Below are 18,463 nucleotides of genomic sequence, written 5' to 3'. Positions count from 1 at the left end.
GTCTTACATGTCTTATGATATGCACAGTCTTTCTCGCTTTCAGTGTATTATCATATACTGCACTATGTCAAGAAAGAGAATATTTGTTCACTCCATGGCTTTGCTGGTCTCTGTAAGGGACACTGTTAGTTCTGATATACAGTGTGAATGGGATCTGTACAGTATGAGTGGAAGATCTGTTGTATGATTGTGGAAGGTACTGTAGGGACAGAGAGAGAACACTCGCTTCGCTGACCGAGCGATGCGGGAGACCTGGTTGCTGAGACTGAATATCCTGGAATGTCTCCCTGGCAACAGCATGCATGGTTGAAGTGTGATATTCTGCCTCCACGCTGCGATGAACAGAGAGTGAAAAGAGAAAGGAGGGAGAGGGGATCTTGGTTTCATGGATTGCTCTGTGGAGATATTGTTACATTAGAGTGAATCCAAGTAATGACATGGTTTCTAAGCACCAGCGGATTGAGCTTCTCTGGCTGAGCTGCTATTTAACTGGCTGAGATGATGGACTAGTTGGACACAGTTGGTGTGAGATCAAACATTTTCTAACCAAGAGGCTAAATGTTTATGGCATTTATGGGTCTTTGATGGTAGTGGTTCTTATTTTGGAAGTGTGTAACTGCGCAGGCTGTTAAGGTATGCATGACTGAATAGGCGAAGTCGAAACTGAATTTCACTCAGGACTTGGGAGATGATGGATGGATAAAGGAGGGTCATGCAGCTGAGTGGAGAGCTTGCATCCATCTGACACAGAAGATCACCCCTACCACACGGAGGAGAGAGGAACCTGCTGGCTATGATTCATTGCTGGAGCCTGTTTGTGTCCACATTTACAGTAGTATGCTTCCTACCTGTGTTTTTGTACATACTGTATTGTCAAATTCCCTCTTATTATTGATTGAATTGAGCAGTTTGTGTAATGATTTGGAGGATGTTTTTGTAGGACGACTTGTAGGACTATACATTTATTTGACCATGGGGGAGGAGGTGAAAAAGCGCCCCATCATTGCTGGCAGAGAGAAAGGTGAGCTTCCTGAATGGAACAACCTCTGCGGTACTTATTCAATACAGATAGATCACTCATCTATTCTGAATTGAGTAAATGTAACATGTAAACGTAACATGTCTAGCTAATAATTGAATGCATTATCCTGTCAGAGAGGGAACACTGACTGGAGGAGTTGATTATTTCTCAGAGCTTGGACTTGCCAGAACTCGCAGTAGTAACTTTGCTTGTGCAGTGTGCACAGGCATCTGAAAATGTGAATGCTGATGTAATGTCAAATCAAATCAAAATGACAAATGACATGCACCGAATACATCTGGTGTAGACTTTACCATGAAATGCTTACTAACGAGCCATTTCCCAACAATGCAGTTAAAACGTTTTAAAAAAAAGGCTAAATAAGGCAATAGTACCACAATAAAATAACGTGAAAGTGTGTGTGTTAGAGTGTCAGTGTAGTGTCTGTTGGTGGAGTGTCAGTGTAATGTGTTGGTAGAGTGTGCATAGAGCTAGTGTAAGAGAGCTGGCGCAACAACAAAAAATGTAACTTTCCAAAAAAGTCATTTCCCAGGTTGTATCTTAGTGTACTCTCTGCCACACTGTCTCTGGCTGTGAAAGTCAGCTGTTTGGATGACCTAGCATGTCTAATTTGCACCAGCCAGATGTACAGTGGGGCAAAAAAAGTATTTAGTCAGCCACCAATTGTGCAAGTTCTCGCACTTAAAAAGATGAGAGAGGCCTGTAATTTTCATCATAGGTACACTTCAACTATGACAGACAAAATGAGAAGAAAAGAAATCCAGAAAATCACATTGTAGGATTTTTAATGAATTTATTTGCAAATTATGGTGGAAAATAAGTATTTGGTCAATAACAAAAGTGTATCTCAATACTTTGTTATATACCCTTTGTTGGCAATGACAGAGGTCAAACGTTTTCTGTAAGTCTTCACAAGGTTTTCACACACTGTTGCTGGTATTTTGGCCCATTCCTCCATGCAGATCTCCTCTAGAGCAGTGATGTTTTGGGGCTGTTGCTGGGCAACATGGACTTTCAACTCCCTCCAAAGATTTTCTATGGGGTTGAGATCTGGAGACTGGCTAGGCCACTCCAGGACCTTGAAATGCTTCTTACGAAGCCACTCCTTCGTTGCCCGGGCGGTGTGTTTGGGAACATTGTCATGCTGAAAAACCCAGCCACGTTTCATCTTCAATGCCCTTGCTGATGGAAGGAGGTTTTCACTCAAAATCTCACGATACATGGCCCCATTCATTCTTTCCTTTACACGGATCAGTCGTCCTGGTCCCTTTGCAGAAAAACAGCCCCAAAGCATGATGTTTCCACCGCCATGCTTCACAGTAGGTATGGTGTTCTTTGGATGCAACTCATCATTCTTTGTCCTCCAAACACGACGAGTTGAGTTTTTACCAAAAAGTTATATTTTGGTTTCATCTGACCATATGACATTCTCCCAATCTTCTTCTGGATCATCCAAATGCTCTCTAGCAAACTTCAGACGGGCCTGGACATGTACTGGCTTAAGCAGGGGGACACGTCTGGCACTGCAGGATTTGAGTCCCTGGCGGCGTAGTGTGTTACTGATGGTAGGCTTTGTTACTTTGGTCCCAGCTCTCTGCAGGTCATTCACTAGGTCCCCCCGTGTGGTTCTGGGATTTTTGCTCACCGTTCTTGTGATCATTTTGACCCCACGGGGTGAGATCTTGCGTGGAGCCCCAGATCGAGGGAGATTATCAGTGGTCTTGTATGTCTTCCATTTCCTAATAATTGCTCCCACAGGTGATTTCTTCAAACCAAGCTGCTTACCTATTGCAGATTCAGTCTTCCCAGCCTGGTGCAGGTCTACAATTTTGTTTCTGGTGTCCATTGACAGCTCTTTGGTCTTGGCCATAGTGGTTTGGAGTGTGACTGTTTGAGGTTGTGGACAGGTGTCTTTTATACTGATAACAAGTTCAAACAGGTGCCATTAATACAGGTAACGAGTGGAGGACAGAGGAGCCTCTTAAAGAAGTTACAGGTCTGTGAGAGCCAGAAATCTTGCTTGTTTGTAGGTGACCAAATACTTATTTTCCACCATAATTTGCAAATAAATTCATTAAAAATCCTACAATGTGATTTTCTGGATTTTTTTTTCTATTTTTGTCTGTCATAGTTGAAGTGTACCTATGATGAAAATTACAGGCCTCTCTCATCTTTTTAAGTGGGAGAACTTGCACAATTGGTGGCTGACTAAATACTTTTTTGCCCCACTGTAAATATGTCGTTTATATCCTCAGGCACGTCTTTATGAACCTTTTCAGCTTATTCATCACTACACCATAATGTATATAATGTAATATGTGTGAAGTAGACCAAATCATTTCATGCGCACACACAGGTCCTCAGCCTATTGTGTCAAATATCTACCCCACAGGTCCTCAACCTATTGTGTAAAATATCTACCCCACAGGGCCTGGACCGGGGCGTTACGCTCTGCCACCAACTATTGGTTTCATCGGCCATGACTTCACCAAGCCAACCAACCCTGCTTACTCCTTCCACGGCAGAATGAGCAACAACTGTGAGTGCTACAGCAGTCACTAAAGAGCACCCAAGATTTGAACATGACACACTACTCTAATAGTCAATGAAAAAGTACCTCAACTATTATTAGTTGGTCATGAAAGGGAATATTGAATGTTGTAATGTAACTGTAAAGCCACTGGGGGGAAACAACACCACAAATACCTGTCACTAGTTGTAAACCCTGTTACTACAGTACAGTATACAACTTATCAGCCAAATGTGACACTGTCCTTAGGATACTGGCAAACTTACTTCAGTAGGGAAAGGGGGATACCTAGTCAGTTGTACAAATGAATGCATTCAACTGAAATGTGTCTTCCGTATTTAACCCAACCGATCTGAATCAGAGAGGTGCGGGGGGCTGCCATAATCGACATCCACGTCTTTGGCGCCCGGGGAACAGTGGGTTAACTGCCTTGCTCAGATTTTGACCTCGTCAGCTCTGGGATTCGATCCATCAGTTACTGGCCCAACGCTCTAACCAGTATTGTATGTCAGTTATTTATTTGATAGTTTCTCTTGTTTGGTTGTGCAGTGTACGGTGTTGACTCCAGTCCTGGGCCTCAGTATTACATTGATGCAAAAATCACCCGTTTCGGCAGGGATGGCAACCCCGCATACTCCATGTTGGGCAGAGTGAGAGGATCATCAAGTAAGTACCCACCAACTTCAGGTAAATACACTTTCAATTCAGAGCTGATCATGTTTTAATGTTCCTATAAAGTCATATTAAAATATAACTGTGTTTTTATTTGTCAAATACCGAAAGCTCATTACTAGATGTGAAAATTTTGATTTTCTTAAGACATGTTAATTACATAAGGACCTTGTTGCGTGTGGCAGTTTGTAAGCCACTTTCAGCAGTATGGCAACAAGATACAGCTGGATGTGACAGCTCAAGCCTTGCCTTCTGCTGTCAGCTGTTGCAACTGAATTTCATGAACACTCCACAAATATGCATACACTCTAAATTGACAATGAATCTTGCTTGTTCACATAAAGCCAAAGCTAAATACAGCTTTCTCATTAGCAGGGCTTTTCCAGACTCCTGGACCTGGGGCATACAGCCCTGAGAATGCTCCTCCATGCAACACCCAGCGCAGACCCCCATCCTACACTATGGGCTCCCGCACTCGCTACCGTACCATCGACTCAGTGCCTGCCCCCAACAAGTACTGTCTCCCTGCTCTCATGGGCCCCCAGGTTCCCACCAAGCCAGCCAGTGCCAGCTACACCATGTCAAGGCACTGCAAATTAGGGGGTCCCTCAGAAGACCTGTCCAAGACCCCAGGCCCTGGTAGATACAACAGTACAGATCCAAGTGTCTACCTGCCCAGGCAACCAGCTTTCTCCATGCTAGGTCGCCATTGCTTTCCCAACGATGCCACTCTGAAGCCTGGCCCTGGAACTCATAATCCTGAGAATGTGACTGTCCACAAGCCCCGGGCTCCTGCCTTCTCTCTGGGCATCAGACACTCTGAGTTTGTCACCCCACTGGTGGTCAATGTAGCTGACTGAAAAGCACTTCTCACAACTATGTTCCTCTGTCATATGGGACTAGGTTGGATTCATCTGCAAAACAAAGAACTTGAGATGACAATAGAGAACCATTTCTACTGCTGTGCTGGCTTAATATTAAATATGAAATGAAAGACATTTAGATACAGAACATATACAAACTTCCACACAGAAAGTAAAGAAATATATTTTATTTACGTTCTGTCCAGCAACAAAAGTGTTGTTTAGAATTAACAGAAATGTGACTATTCAGTCCAAATGTATACTGTCTGATACAAATATATATATATATATACATACATAGAGGAAAGCAGACAAAATAAAAACATTTTCAGAACATGCAAAATTATTTATTTTGAATAAAATATTCCACATTCAAGAAAGAAAACTCAATTTGACCACGGTTCATTAATACAACATATTGACAAGTAAGTAAACATCAATAAAAGTGTAGCAAGTGTTATTCAAGCTCTGTAAAGTCTAATGAATGAGAAATTCCATATCCATATTGTTGTCATGTACCAATAAAAGCAAAACTGCTTATCATCTGGTAGTGGGGGCCGAGCCTTCCAACACTCAGTCTGCCTCTATCATACCTCCAACATTTTGGGGAGGGAGTTAAAAAAAAAACTTAAAGGGTCTATTCTATACACCAAAACACATGGAGAGATGTACATCTTGTTTAGCAAACAAAGACCATACAATTCAACTAAGGTGGCTTTCAGGGACGTGGAAGATGATTTCCACTCAATCCTTTGGAAGAGGTCTTCGGAAAAGCAATATATGCGGCTCTAGAAGTAAAACAAAAAGTAGCTAATTCAGTACTGACTTCAAGCTAGTAGAGATCGCTATTATTTTAAAACATGCAGATGGCATAACAATGGCCTTACATCTGTAGGGATATGATCAGGACAACATTGAAGATTGGGGAAAAGAGGTCATTGGTGTGGGGCAAAGTCATGTAATAGGAAATACAATATATGGCCTAGAATAGAAAGCTAGCTAGTACATTTAAATTATGTATGAAAGAGGATGTCAGAAAAGCAGGAATTCCTGACGTATCTTCTCAAAACCAGTCATGAGAAGACTTGAGACATAAGTAAAAGCTTTAGAAAATATGTTTCTTGTATGAAACGTCAGTCCTTGGTAACTAACGTTATATGTTAAGTGAGACTGGATTGCTAACTTTCAGGCAATACCTCACCTGGCTTGTGGATCATGTAGTGGATCCAGCCCTGGCTCTGCTGCACCCCCAGACCCCTCCATTCATCTTCTGTCATCAAGTGAGAGGTGGGCACCAGCTTTGATAACTGTTTCGGGAGCATAACATGCCTGTGTAGGAAAGGGACATTGAATTCACCCAATTAACGTAGCTATCTAGTCAACGTCACTAACTAGAAAGTACTTTACTCGTAGATGTAACGTTAGCTAGCTAACACCAGTAGGCCATATAACTTTGAACATGTTGTGGCAACACCAGCTGATAGTATTAACTTACGTTAGCGGTCGTTAACCAAGTCACATGATACAGTTCGCTAGCCCACTAAACAAATGAATCATGCAGCCTTCAGTTGCCAGCCAATAAATATAATAACAGTATCAATATTATTTTGCCAAATACAGTATTATGGCTAAAACTAACGTTGGCTAGTTAACCAACCAGGGGAGTTGGGTGAACTTGCTTTCCCTAGCAAAGCAAGTTAACCAACGTTAGCTAGTAAGCAAGCATGTTAACAGTATTACAGTACAGTAGTAGCTAACGTTACAACTTCAACCTAACTTACCTGTACTCAAATGCTTCATCTGTGTACTTGTCAGAGTAGTAAATTTGTTTCTTCGACATGTTTAATCGAACAGAAGTATATAACACAATATTCTGGATAAGTTTTACTATTCTCAGATAGCTGTACGTTTTGATAAGCGAAAGCTGGCTAGATTTTTATAAACACAAAGCAAATTGTCATCTGCAGTTTGTCGGCAAATTTGAAACTCAAACCGTCCCTCTCTTAGCCGGGATTGGTGAGGCCGCGCGTGGGCAAAACAAACTAAATGCGTGGCGCCCCGCCCCCACCTTCTGACTTTGACAGCTGTACACATGGTGAGTTATTTCTACAATATTAGACTTTAGATTTTTCCATTGGTTTGCTCGTCGAGTTAATGTCAATGACCATTTGTCGTGCTTCTTTCGTCCTACAATCATGAATATTCGTTATTCGTTCTCAAATGCCTGAATGTAATAAAAATAGTATATAGCCCTAATCTAAGGGATTCGTCGTGCAATGTAATTATGTGTACGAGCACAAAAGTCCACATCTGTAATTTTAGTCACGTCCGAATCTGCCATGGAAGTATTTTTTTGCATGGCAGGAGAGCAACAATGCCAGCTAGAATAACCTACTGTTATTTGTGCAACTTGTGCAATTCGGGCCGGGGTCAATGTGGGTTTGGCCCCGCCCACGTTAGACCCCGCCCACTTTTTGGACATCAAGTTTGACAGTCACACACTGAATACAAACACACGTTTGCGCAAGGCACACGTTCAAAACAAACGTATTTCATTTTTGAAGATCGTAATAAATATGATATAAAGGGGTACCATGTGTTATAACACTTTTTGCTTCATGCTATATTTGAGACAAGCTTCTGATATTGTTGCAGTGAACAACAGATGTATGTCATGTACTGTTAAAATCGTGTTAATAAATATTATAACTTTGTAATTATATTATTTCATTGAGCATATATATACAGTTACTACCTATCCTGATTTATAATGCTATTTACTTTTCTCATGAGAATGGAGACGGACTATACCATATAGACATATTGACAAGCTGAATGTGCTTTGTACATTGTTATACCAGCTCCAGTAAAGAGATCAGAGACTTGTGTGACTTTACGTCATCTTTACTAAACAACACAATTAACAATTGAAACAATTAACACAGCAGACAAAACCAAGGTTTGACCACTCCTCAAAAATGGCTTCTCTCCTGCTCCTCAAGAGGCAGACAGTTATTTTGTTGTCAACTGCCTCCACATAGAACATCTCATAATTTCTCTGTAACATGAATGGTTCCTTGAGGAGAATATTTTCCTCTTCATCCAGGCCATCATACAACCGTAGTTCTTTAAGGATTGTAATGCGGTCTTCCCCGACCATCCCAATTACACTAGGGAGGGAAACAGTGCCTTTAAATGTTTGGAGTTCGCACCACCTTGCTGCCTCTAGGGTGTCCCTTAGAAGAACATCTGCTTCCTTGAAGAAAAAGGAAGAATAAATATTAAGAGTAGTGCCTCATTGGGTGATCAAGTCAAATTACACCCCACTTTCACAATACCACCATGCAAACAAAAGCCACTATTACTAAAGTGGTTTTCAGTGATATCTATAACTACTCAACAAGTCGTCACAACTTATATCTTGCCATGCATCAATCAACTATGCCACTCATCATATGAGAGGGGTGGGTTTAAGTCTTTAAACATTGTTTTAAGACTATACCACTCATCATATGACACCTCCTACCTGTAGTGTGTTTTGTTTTCGCCACACCTTTTTTGATCTTTCAACCTCTCTTCTTCAGACCTTAGTGAGTGAATGACATACATTACATACATTCAATATGAAAATATATATTCAGATCAGTCTGGCTACAGTGAAACAAGTGATTTTAAGGATGCAAATGAAAGTTTTTATAAATGTTCAATACTTACGGCATGGGAAAGTCCTGCAAGAGAACTAGGCACCACCATCGCCTAATTTGCTGCATGTTTTCCTTTGAAAAAGAAAATCACACAATCGGATGGGTATCCCAAAGAACATTATATCCACTAGTGATGAGAATTTAATAATTTATACATACCTTAGTGAAATCACACGGTGCTTCCATTGCAATGTACAGGGCGTACTGTAAGTTAAGAAAGAATAGATTGTTAAGTTTGATAGTTATGATAACAATAATGATAATAGTAAATAATAATACCACTCCCCCCCAGAAATATATTTCAGGATGTAGAAGACATCCCTCCCAAGAAGTCACAGCATGTCACATCAGCATCCAGTTCTGCAGGAGTTTGATGTATGAATTGTGTATGTAGTGTAAAAACTGTAGGAAATAGGTCCCAAAAAGTGTCAAGAATAATAAACAAGAAAAAGTATGAGCAATAATAATAGTGTGCTTTGCATGCTGCAAGCACAGAAGTAAGTCTTCTTCCTCTGAAGAGGTGTAGCAAGGATCGGACCAATACGCAGCGTGGTAGGTGTCCATGTTTTAATAGGGAAAACTGAACATGAACACAAATACAATAAACATGACCAAACCGAAACAGTCCCGTGTGGCACAAACACTGACACAGGAAACAATCACACGCAAAATACCCAAAGAACATGGCTGCCTAAATATGGTTCCCAATCAGAGACAACGATAAACACCTGCCTCTAATTGAGAACCAATCTAGGCAACCATAGACTTACATAAACACCTAGAATGAACACAACCACATAAATCTACAAAAAAAAACTAGACAGTACAAACACCCTAGACGAGACAAAAACACACAAACCACCCTCGTCACACCCTGACTGTCACGTTCCTGACCTGTTTTCTGTTAGTTTTTGTATTGTATGTGTTAGTTGGTCAGGATGTGAGTTTGGGTGGGCAGTCTATGTTTTCTGTTTCTATGTTGGTTTAAAGGGTGACCTGATATGGCTCTCAATTAGAGGCAGGTGGTTTTCATTTCCTCTGATTGAGAGTCATATTAAGGTAGGTGTTTTCACACTGTTTGTTGTGGGTGGTTGTCTCCTGTGTCTGTGTATGTTGTTGCGCCACACGGGACTGTTTTCGGTTTGTTTCGATGTTTGTTCTTTTATGTAGTCTGTTTCCCTGTTCATGCGTTCTTCGTGTTTCATGTGAGTTCGTCGTTCAGGTCTGTCTACGTCGTTTTGTTATTTTGTTAATTTATCAAGTGTATTTTGTTTCGTCTTCGTCTTGTTCAATAAATCATCATGTCATATCACAACGCTGCGTTTTGGTCAAATCTCTGCTCCTCCTCTTCGGATGAAGAGGAGGAGGAAAGCCGTTACAGAACCACCCACCAATATACGACCAAGCAGCTTGGGGGAGCTCAACAAAGTAACCAGGACTCGTGGACATGGGAGGAAATATTGGACGGAAAGGGACCCTGGGCTCAACCAGGAGAATATCGCCGCCCCAAAGCAGAGCTGGAGGCAGCGAAAGCAGAGAGGCGGCGATATGAGGAGCTAGCTCGGAAGCAGGAAAAGGATCTGGGCTACACTACGTGGGAGGAGATCGACAGGTGGGCGATCAACCCAGGGCGAGTGCCGGAGCCCGCCTGGGATTCTCTGGCGCAGTGCGAGGAGGGATACCGGCGTATGGAGGCAGTACGACGACGCGGTAGGAAGCCTGTGAGAAAACCCCAAAAATTTCTTGGGGGGGGGGGGGCTTAAAGGGAGAGTGGCGAAGTCAGGTAGGAAACCTGCACCTACTCCCTGTACTTACCGTGGAGAGCGAGAGTACGGGCAGACACCGTGTTACGCAGTAGAGCGCACGGTGTCTCCTGTACGTGTGCATAGCCCGGTGCGGGTAATTCCACCTCCCCGCACTGGTAGGGCTAGATTGAGCATTGAGCCAAGTGCCATGAAGCCGGCTCTACATATCTGGCCACCAGTACGTCTCCTTGGGCCGGCTTACATGGCACCAGCCTTACGCATGGTGTCCCCGGTTCGCCTACATAGCCCGGTGCGGGTTATTCCACCTCCCCGCACTGGTCGGGTGACGGGGAGCATTCAGCCAGGTAAGGTTCGGCAGGCTCAGTGCTCAAGGGAGCCAATACGCCTGCACGGTCCGGTATTTCCGGCGCCACCTCCCCGCCCCAGCCCAGTACCACCAGTGCCTAAACCACGCACCAGGCTTCCAGTGCGTTTCCAGAGTCCTGTTCCTCCTCCACGCACTCTCCCTATGGTGCGTGTCTCCAGCCCAGTGCCTCCAGTTCCGGCACCACGCACTAAGCCACCTGTGCGTCTCCAGAGCCCTGTACGCACTGTTCCTTCTCCCCGCACTCGCCCTGATGTGCGTGCCCTCAGCCCGGTACCTCCAGTTCCGGTACCACGCACCAGGCCTATAGTGCGCATTGAGAGTCCAGTGTGCCCTGTTGTTGTTCCCCGCACTAGCCTGAAGGTGCGTGTCCTTAGCCCGGTACCTCCAGTTCCGGTACCACGCACCAGGCCTACAGTGCGTCTCATCCGGCCAGAGCCATCCGTCTCACCAGCGCCATCTGAGCCATCCGTCTCCCCAGTGCCGTCTGAGCCATCCGTCTCCCCAGTGCCGTCTGAGCCATCCGTCTGCCCAGTGCCGTCTGAGCCATCCGTCTGCCCAGTGCCGTCTGAGCCATCCGTCTGCCCAGTGCCGTCTGAGCCATCCGTCTGCCCAGTGCCGTCTGAGCCATCCGTCTGCCCAGTGCCGTCTGAGCCATCCGTCTGCCCAGTGCCGTCTGAGCCATCCGTCTGCCCAGTGCCGTCTGAGCCATCCGTCTGCCCAGTGCCGTCTGAGCCATCCGTCTGCCCAGTGCCGTCTGAGCCGCCCGTCTGTCCCGAGCCGTCAGAGCCGTTAGTCAGTCAGGAGCCGCTAGAGCCATTCGTCAGTCAGGATCTGCCAGAGCCGCCAACCAGACAGGATCTGCCAGAGCCGCCAACCAGACAGGATCTGCCAGAGCCGCCAACCAGACAGGATCTGCCAGAGCCGCCAACCAGACAGGATCTGCCAGAGCCGCCAACCAGACAGGATCTGCCAGAGCCGCCAACCAGACAGGATCTGCCAGAGCCGCCAACCAGACAGGATCTGCCAGAGCCGCCAACCAGACAGGATCTGCCAGAGCCGCCAACCAGACAGGATCTAGCAGAGCCGCCAACCAGACAGGATCTAGCAGAGCCGCCAACCAGACAGGATCTAGCAGAGCCGCCAACCAGACAGGATCTGCCAGAGCCGCCAGCCAGCCATGAGCGTCCAGAGCCGCCAGCCAGCCATGAGCGTCCAGAGCCGCCAGCCAGCCATGAGCGTCCAGAGCCGTCAGCCAGTCATGAGTTGTCCCTCAGCCCAGAGCGGCTATTTATCCAGAACTGCCCCTCAGTCCAGAGCTGTCTCTCTGTCCGGAGCTGCCCTTCAGTCCGGAGTTGCCCCTCTATCCTGAGCTACCTCTCTATCCTGAGCTACCTCTCTATCCTGACCTACCTCTTTGTTTCGAGCTCTCTCTCTATCCCGGTGCTGTCCCTTGTCCCGGTGCTGCCCCTTGTCTCGATGTTACCCAAAAAATTAAGTGGGTGGAATAGGAGGGTGGTCAGTCGTAGGGGGAAACGTAAGCTGGGATTGACTATGGTGGGGTGGGGACCTCGCCCAGAGCCACCACCGTGGTCAGATGCCTACCCAGACCCTCCCCTAAACTTTGTGCTGGTGCGCCCGGAGTTCGCACCTTAAGGGGGGGGGGGGGTTATGTCACGTTCCTGACCTGTTTTCTGTTAGTTTTTGTATGTGTTAGTTGGTCAGGACGTGAGTTTGGGTGGGCAGTCTATGTTTTCTGTTTCTATGTTGGTTTAAAGGGTGACCTGATATGGCTCTCAATTAGAGGCAGGTGGTTTTCATTTCCTCTGATTGAGAGTCATATTAAGGTAGGTGTTTTCACACTGTTTGTTGTGGGTGGTTGTCTCCTGTGTCTGTGTATGTCGTTGCGCCACACGGGACTGTTTTCGGTTTGTTTCGATGTTCGTTCTTTTATGTAGTCTGTTTCCCTGTTCATGCGTTCTTCGTGTTTCATGTGAGTTCGTCATTCAGGTCTGTCTACGTCGTTTTGTTATTTTGTTAATTTATCAAGTGTATTTCGTTTCGTCTTCGTCTTGTTCAATAAATCATCATGTCATATCACAACGCTGCGTTTTGGTCAAATCCCTGCTCCTCCTCTTCGGATGAAGAGGAGGAGGAAAGCCGTTACACTGACCTAACCAAAATATTTAAAGAAAACAAAGAATACTCAGTTCAGGGCGTGACAGTAACAATAACTTTTCATATGTTGTAACAGAAAATAGGACTAATATACACTGAATAGCCAGCATATTACCATCAAAACGAACACCCCACAGTTGTTTGAGAAACTTTGCTTTGGTAGGCCCTGTGGTGAGAACAAGGTACAATTTTCAATACAGGAATGACAATCAAATGGTACAGAATTATTTAAAGGAATATCCAACCTGAACATCATACACACCAAAAGTCCTCCAAGGTCCAGGGAACAAGATCCGAGCAATGTTTCTGTGAACACAGTGTATGTGAAAGTAAAGAAAAAGTACAATTTAACAGCTTTTTATACTCCAGCATGCATAACAGTTTTGAACACAGTTGGAGCTGAATTAGCCCAAGTATTTTTCACAACATGTATGAGTGTTGCTGGACCAGAAAATGTATTTTTCAAATGCAAACACACCATTTCTCACATCATTGCACTCACATGCCAAAAATCTTTCATTGGACACTGTTTCAAAGCAATGTGTTGGCTTTCTTTGTAAATATCTTTTGAAGTTTTTCTTATTTAACTTAAGTTTGCAGTGTGGACAAGTTACAATGACTTTTCTTGACTTGCCATGTTGGGACCAGGTGATTTCATTATTGTATATACTATGTGTAAGCCATGTAGACTCGCTATGTGTAACTAAGGGAATGACATTAACGATACGCATTTAGAGCCAACCAAACACAATACATTGAAGAAACACAGAAAATCAATGTAAACCTAGGCTTACTGCTCAAGTAGGCAAATTTGTCCAAATAAGATTCCCTCATTGTGAGCAATTAGCTAGCCCACATGCAAAAGGCTGCTAATTAATGCTATGCTAACATCGGTGCGGTAGTTGGTCATATGAAAATAACGCTATGCTAACATCGGTGCGGTAGTTGGTCATATAAAAATATACCATTGCACTGGTATAACATGAATATTACAAAGTACATTATGCATGATGACAGTCTCACTTACTTCCATGGTTTATATTTTTACCCATATAGGTTAGGTTCGATTAAGATTCGCTTTCGTTGATACCTTCGACGTTTACCTTAACTTGGGTGACCTTGAAGGAGACCGGAAGGGTTCAGGTTAAATGCGTTTGACTCCACCCACATTGAGCCCGGTGCGCCGTTTGACTCAGCTCACATTGAGCCCGGGCCCGAACTGCACACTGCAGTCAGGAGCTTCTCAACTCCTCTGATAAAGCTAGTCCCGTGCGAAAGGACATCCCTGTGTTTTGAGAGCAATGTCTGAGTTTGACAGGTGTTTGAGCAAGAAAACAATAACTGATTCGATAAATTGAACGAAGGGCTGCGCATAGCCTATATAGGAAAGGCCTACATGTAACCTATCAACTTTCACAGTGATTGCTTTTATTTATATGTTGTGTGTGTATGAATTGAATATTGCCAAATGCATCAGTAAAAAAAAATGTGCCTAATTAATGTAACCCCTGCTGTTAATAGATGGCAAAGCTGCATACAACTGGCCTAAACTTTTGGAAATTATAAGTTAACTTTCTCATCCATAGTGCACTGTTTAGCTCACATCTGAAGGTTGGTGGGCATAGACCTCTACTGCGGATCGCTAAAATATCCTAATGATTATGATCACACTTCCACAATTCAAATATTATGGCGACACAATCAGGGCTGGCCCTGGACGTTCTGCCGCCCTAGGAGAGACAAAAATCTGTGCCCCCCTGCCATCCTCCTATTGTAGTGGGAAACCTAAAAACTTTTGTTGCTGTCACGGCCGTTTAAAGAAGAGGACCAAGGTGCAGCGTGGTGAGCGTACATACTTTTAATAGTAGATGTTGCCAACAAAACAATAAACAATACCAAAACAAACCGTGAAGCTTAAGGCAATGTGCCATCAAACAAAGTTAACTTCCCACAAAGACAGGTGGAAAAAAGGGATAACTAAGTATGGTTCTCAATCAGAGACAACGATAGACAGCTGCCACTGATTGAGAACCACACCCGGCCAAACACAAAGAAATAGAAAACATAGAAATAAAGAAACTACAATGCCCACCCTAGTCACACCCTGGCCTAACCAAAATAGAGAATAAAAGCCTCTCTATGGCCAGGGCGTGACATTTGCCCCTCATTGCTTGGGAAATTCCCCTCATTATCCTGATGTGGCCCAGCCTGCACTAACATATCCTGTAAAGATCCATTCATATATCTTGGCCACTCACCGGGATCTTTTATGTTTTTTGTCTGGGAGTCGGATTTAGCAGCAGCACCATCACTGTCACCTGGGACAGGGAGCGATGAATCTGAGTCTGGGTCCAAGATAGTAGGATATTCCCTAGCATTGTTTGGAGGTGTGGCTAGGCCTGGTGCGACCACCTGTTCTTGTCCAGCCAGAGAGCTGTCATCATCGGTGGAAGTGCATGGCTCGGACTCCTCTGGTTTGCACTCTTCGCTGCTAGAATCAGCGAACGGGGGCTTGTTGTTCTGGCGAATGAATGGCCTGTCCTTGTAGGCTTGCCATTCTCCACACCGGCTGATGGACATTGCTCCACGTGGATACATTTGACCAGCGAATTTCTTTGGTTTAGAGATTATGTCTCTTTTCTCATATTTTTTTAAATATTCGCTTCCTGAGTTTTTGTCTCTTAAACATGGTAGCAAATTGTTTCAAATCTCTATAGATTACTTATAGCTAACATGATATCCACCAGTAGTAGCTAGCTAACGTTAACAGGCTAGGTTAGGCTACTGCCTTAATTACTAATCGTCTTTGTCACACACAAACATAATATTTTTTTTTCCAATAATTTAAATGGCAGATTCATTTTTATTAATGTTTCACAATTGGATAATCCCATATAAACACACACATCACCATAGCTACCAAGGATAGTGGGAGTGAACTTCGGGAGAAGTGGGAATGGGGTAGGGGTGGGAACTGCAGCAACCTATGAGCTGGTGGCTGGGGTGCCGCGTGCCGTGTAGTAGCCGATCATTGGCGCTGGAGGGTGGCAGCCAATTGTCAAAACGCCGACCCAAATTCAAGTGCCGCCATAGGCCACCTAATCAAATCAAATCAAACTTTATTTGACACATGCACCGAATACAACAAGTGTAGACTTTACTGTGAAATGCTTACTTACTGTCACGTTCCTGACCTATTGTTCCTTTTTCTTTTATTTATTTAGTTGGTCAGGGCGTGAGTTGGGGTGGGTTGTCTTTGTGTGTTTTTGTATTGTCTAGGGTGTTGTATGGTTTAGGGGGTTAAGTAGAGTAGATGGGTTAGTGTTCAGTGTAGGTGTCTAGGAAAGTCTATGGTTGCCTGAATTGGTTCTCAATCAGAGACAGCTGGTTATTGTTGTCTCTGATTGGGAGCCATATTTAAGGCAGCCATAGGCTTTAGCTGTTTGTGGGTAATTGTCTCCTGTGTCTGTGTTTGTCGCACCATACGGGACTGTTTTGGTTTGTTTGTACGTTCTTTTGTGTAGTCATTTTCCTGTTCGTGAGTTCTTCGTTGTATGTAAGTTCGCATGTCCAGGTCTGTCTACGTCGTTTTGTTATTTTGTATCTCTTCAAGTGTTCTTCGTGTTTTCTGTTTTGTTTATTAAATATTATGTCATATTCCAACGCTGCGTTTTGGAGGATGAAGAGGAGGAAAGCCGTGACACTTACAAGCCCTTAACCAACAGTGCAGTTCAAGAAGAAGAAAATATTAACCAAGTAGGCTAAAATAAAACGTAATAATAAAAAGTAACACAATAACAATAACAAGGCTATATACAGGGGGCACCGGTACCGAGTCAGTGTGCAGGGGTACAGGCTAATTGAGGTAATCTGTACATGTAAGTGTACGAAGTGACTATGCATAGGCAACAAACAAACAGCGTGTAGCAGCAGTGTACAAGGGGGGATAAATGTAAATTGTCCGGTGGCGATTTTTATGAATTGTTCAGCAGTCTAATGGCTTGGGGGTAGAAGCTTTTGAGGAGCCTTTTGGTCCTAGACTTGGTGCTCCGGTACCGCTTGCAGTGCGGTAGCAGAGAAAACCGTCCATAACTTGGGTAACTGGAGTCTCTGACAATTTTATGGGATTTCCTCTGACACCGCCTATTATATAGGTCCTGGATGGCAGGAAGCTTGGCCCCAGTGATGTAGTGGGCCGTTCGCACTACCCTCTGTAGCGCCTTACGGTCAGATGCCGAGCAGTTGCCATACCAGGAAGTGATGCAACCGGTCAGGACGCTCTCGATGGTGCAGCTGTAGAATCTTGCCTAATTGGATGGCCAGCCCTGGACACTATACCAAAGATGGTTTGGTATAGTTTAGAAACTTGGGAACCAAGCTCGAGTTATCAGTGTATCCCTGTTATCGCCTGGACTTGTTGAAAAAAACTCCAGGATTCCATCATAGCTATCAAAATATATATATATATATATATATATATATATATATATATATATATATATATATATATATATATATATAAAATTTATCCAATCCCGAATCGTCCTCTGGAATAACAGACATTCTGGGTTAATAATTACACAATTAAAAAAATATATATATTTCACCTTTATTTAACCAGGTAGGCTAGTTGAGAACAAGTTCTCATTTACAACTGCCATCTGGCCAAGATAAAGCAAAGCAGTTTGACACATACAACAACACAGAGTTACACATGGAATAAACTAACATACAACAAATAATATAGTAGAAAAAGTCTATATACATTGTGTGCAAATGAGGTAAGATAAGAGTGGTAAGGCAATAAAATAGGCCATAGTGGCGAGGTAATTACGATATAGCAATTAAATACTGGAGTGATAGATGTGCAGAAGATGAATGTGCAAGTAGAGATACTGGGGTGCAAAAGAGCAAAATAATTAAATAAATACAGTATAGGAATGAGGTAGTTGGATGGGCTATTTACAGATGGGCTATGTACAGGTGCAATGATCTTTGAGCTGCTCTGACAGCTGGTGCTTGAAGTTAGTGAGGGAGATGAGAGTCTCCAGCTTCAGTGAATTTTGCAGTTCGTTCCAGTCATTGGTAGCAGAGAACTGGAAGGAAAGGCGGCCAAAGTAGGAATTGGCTTTGTGGGTGATCAGTGAAATATACCTGCTGGAGCGTGTGCTGTGGGTGGGTGCTGCTATGGTGACCAGTTAACTGAGATAAGGTGGGGCTTTACCGAGCAAAGACTTGTAGTTGACCTGGAGCCAGTGGGTTTGGCGAGGGCCAGCGAACGAGGGCCAGCGAACGAGAGTGTACAGGTCGCAGTGGTGGGTAGTATATGGGGCTTTGGTGACAA

General features: G+C 43.9%; 2 protein-coding genes across 4 annotated transcripts; one reads left to right on the top strand and one right to left on the bottom strand.

Annotated features, from left to right (window-relative positions):
• The first annotated feature begins 227 nt into the window (after positions 1–227).
• Positions 228–5,317, top strand: odf3l2b (outer dense fiber of sperm tails 3-like 2b). Of its 3 annotated transcripts, none has more exons than XM_055922516.1 (5): positions 228–832; positions 941–1,021; positions 3,471–3,581; positions 4,122–4,238; positions 4,617–5,317. In XM_055922516.1, exons 2-5 carry the CDS (start codon positions 973–975, stop codon positions 5,102–5,104), a joined length of 765 nt encoding a protein of 254 aa, XP_055778491.1. In that variant the 5' UTR covers positions 228–832; positions 941–972; the 3' UTR covers positions 5,105–5,317. The 3 variants fall into 3 exon arrangements, with proteins under 3 accessions (XP_055778491.1, XP_055778490.1, XP_055778489.1); XM_055922515.1 differs by having other exon boundaries at positions 228–835; XM_055922514.1 differs by having other exon boundaries at positions 228–1,021.
• On the bottom strand, positions 5,281–7,141 carry cks2 (CDC28 protein kinase regulatory subunit 2). Its single transcript, XM_055922517.1, has 3 exons — positions 6,889–7,141; positions 6,309–6,436; positions 5,281–5,895 (listed from the first exon to the last, which is right to left on the bottom strand). Exons 1-3 carry the CDS (start codon positions 6,945–6,947, stop codon positions 5,852–5,854), a joined length of 231 nt encoding a protein of 76 aa, XP_055778492.1. The 5' UTR covers positions 6,948–7,141; the 3' UTR covers positions 5,281–5,851.
• Positions 7,142–18,463: the final 11,322 nt, after the last annotated feature.

This window comes from Salvelinus fontinalis, chromosome 5 (assembly GCF_029448725.1).
Source record: "Salvelinus fontinalis isolate EN_2023a chromosome 5, ASM2944872v1, whole genome shotgun sequence".
In the NCBI taxonomy this organism is placed as follows: domain Eukaryota; kingdom Metazoa; phylum Chordata; class Actinopteri; order Salmoniformes; family Salmonidae; genus Salvelinus; species Salvelinus fontinalis.
Note: the sequence above shows the minus strand (reverse complement) of the source record. Positions and strands in the feature narration are given on the sequence as shown.

Excerpts from the sequence above, each read along its gene's own strand:
- cks2 (XM_055922517.1), bottom strand. The coding sequence starts at position 6,947 with ATGTCGAAGAAACAAATTTACTACTCTGACAAGTACACAGATGAAGCA. Across the intron at positions 6,437-6,888 it reads GATGAAGCATTTGAGTACAG|GCATGTTATGCTCCCGAAAC; the intron begins GTAAGTTAGGTT and ends TTTCCTACACAG. Across the intron at positions 5,896-6,308 it reads CTACATGATCCACAAGCCAG|AGCCGCATATATTGCTTTTC; the intron begins GTGAGGTATTGC and ends TTTTACTTCTAG.
- odf3l2b (XM_055922514.1), top strand. The coding sequence starts at position 838 with ATGCTTCCTACCTGTGTTTTTGTACATACTGTATTGTCAAATTCCCTC. Across the intron at positions 1,022-3,470 it reads CATTGCTGGCAGAGAGAAAG|GGCCTGGACCGGGGCGTTAC; the intron begins GTGAGCTTCCTG and ends TCTACCCCACAG. Across the intron at positions 3,582-4,121 it reads CGGCAGAATGAGCAACAACT|TGTACGGTGTTGACTCCAGT; the intron begins GTGAGTGCTACA and ends TTGGTTGTGCAG.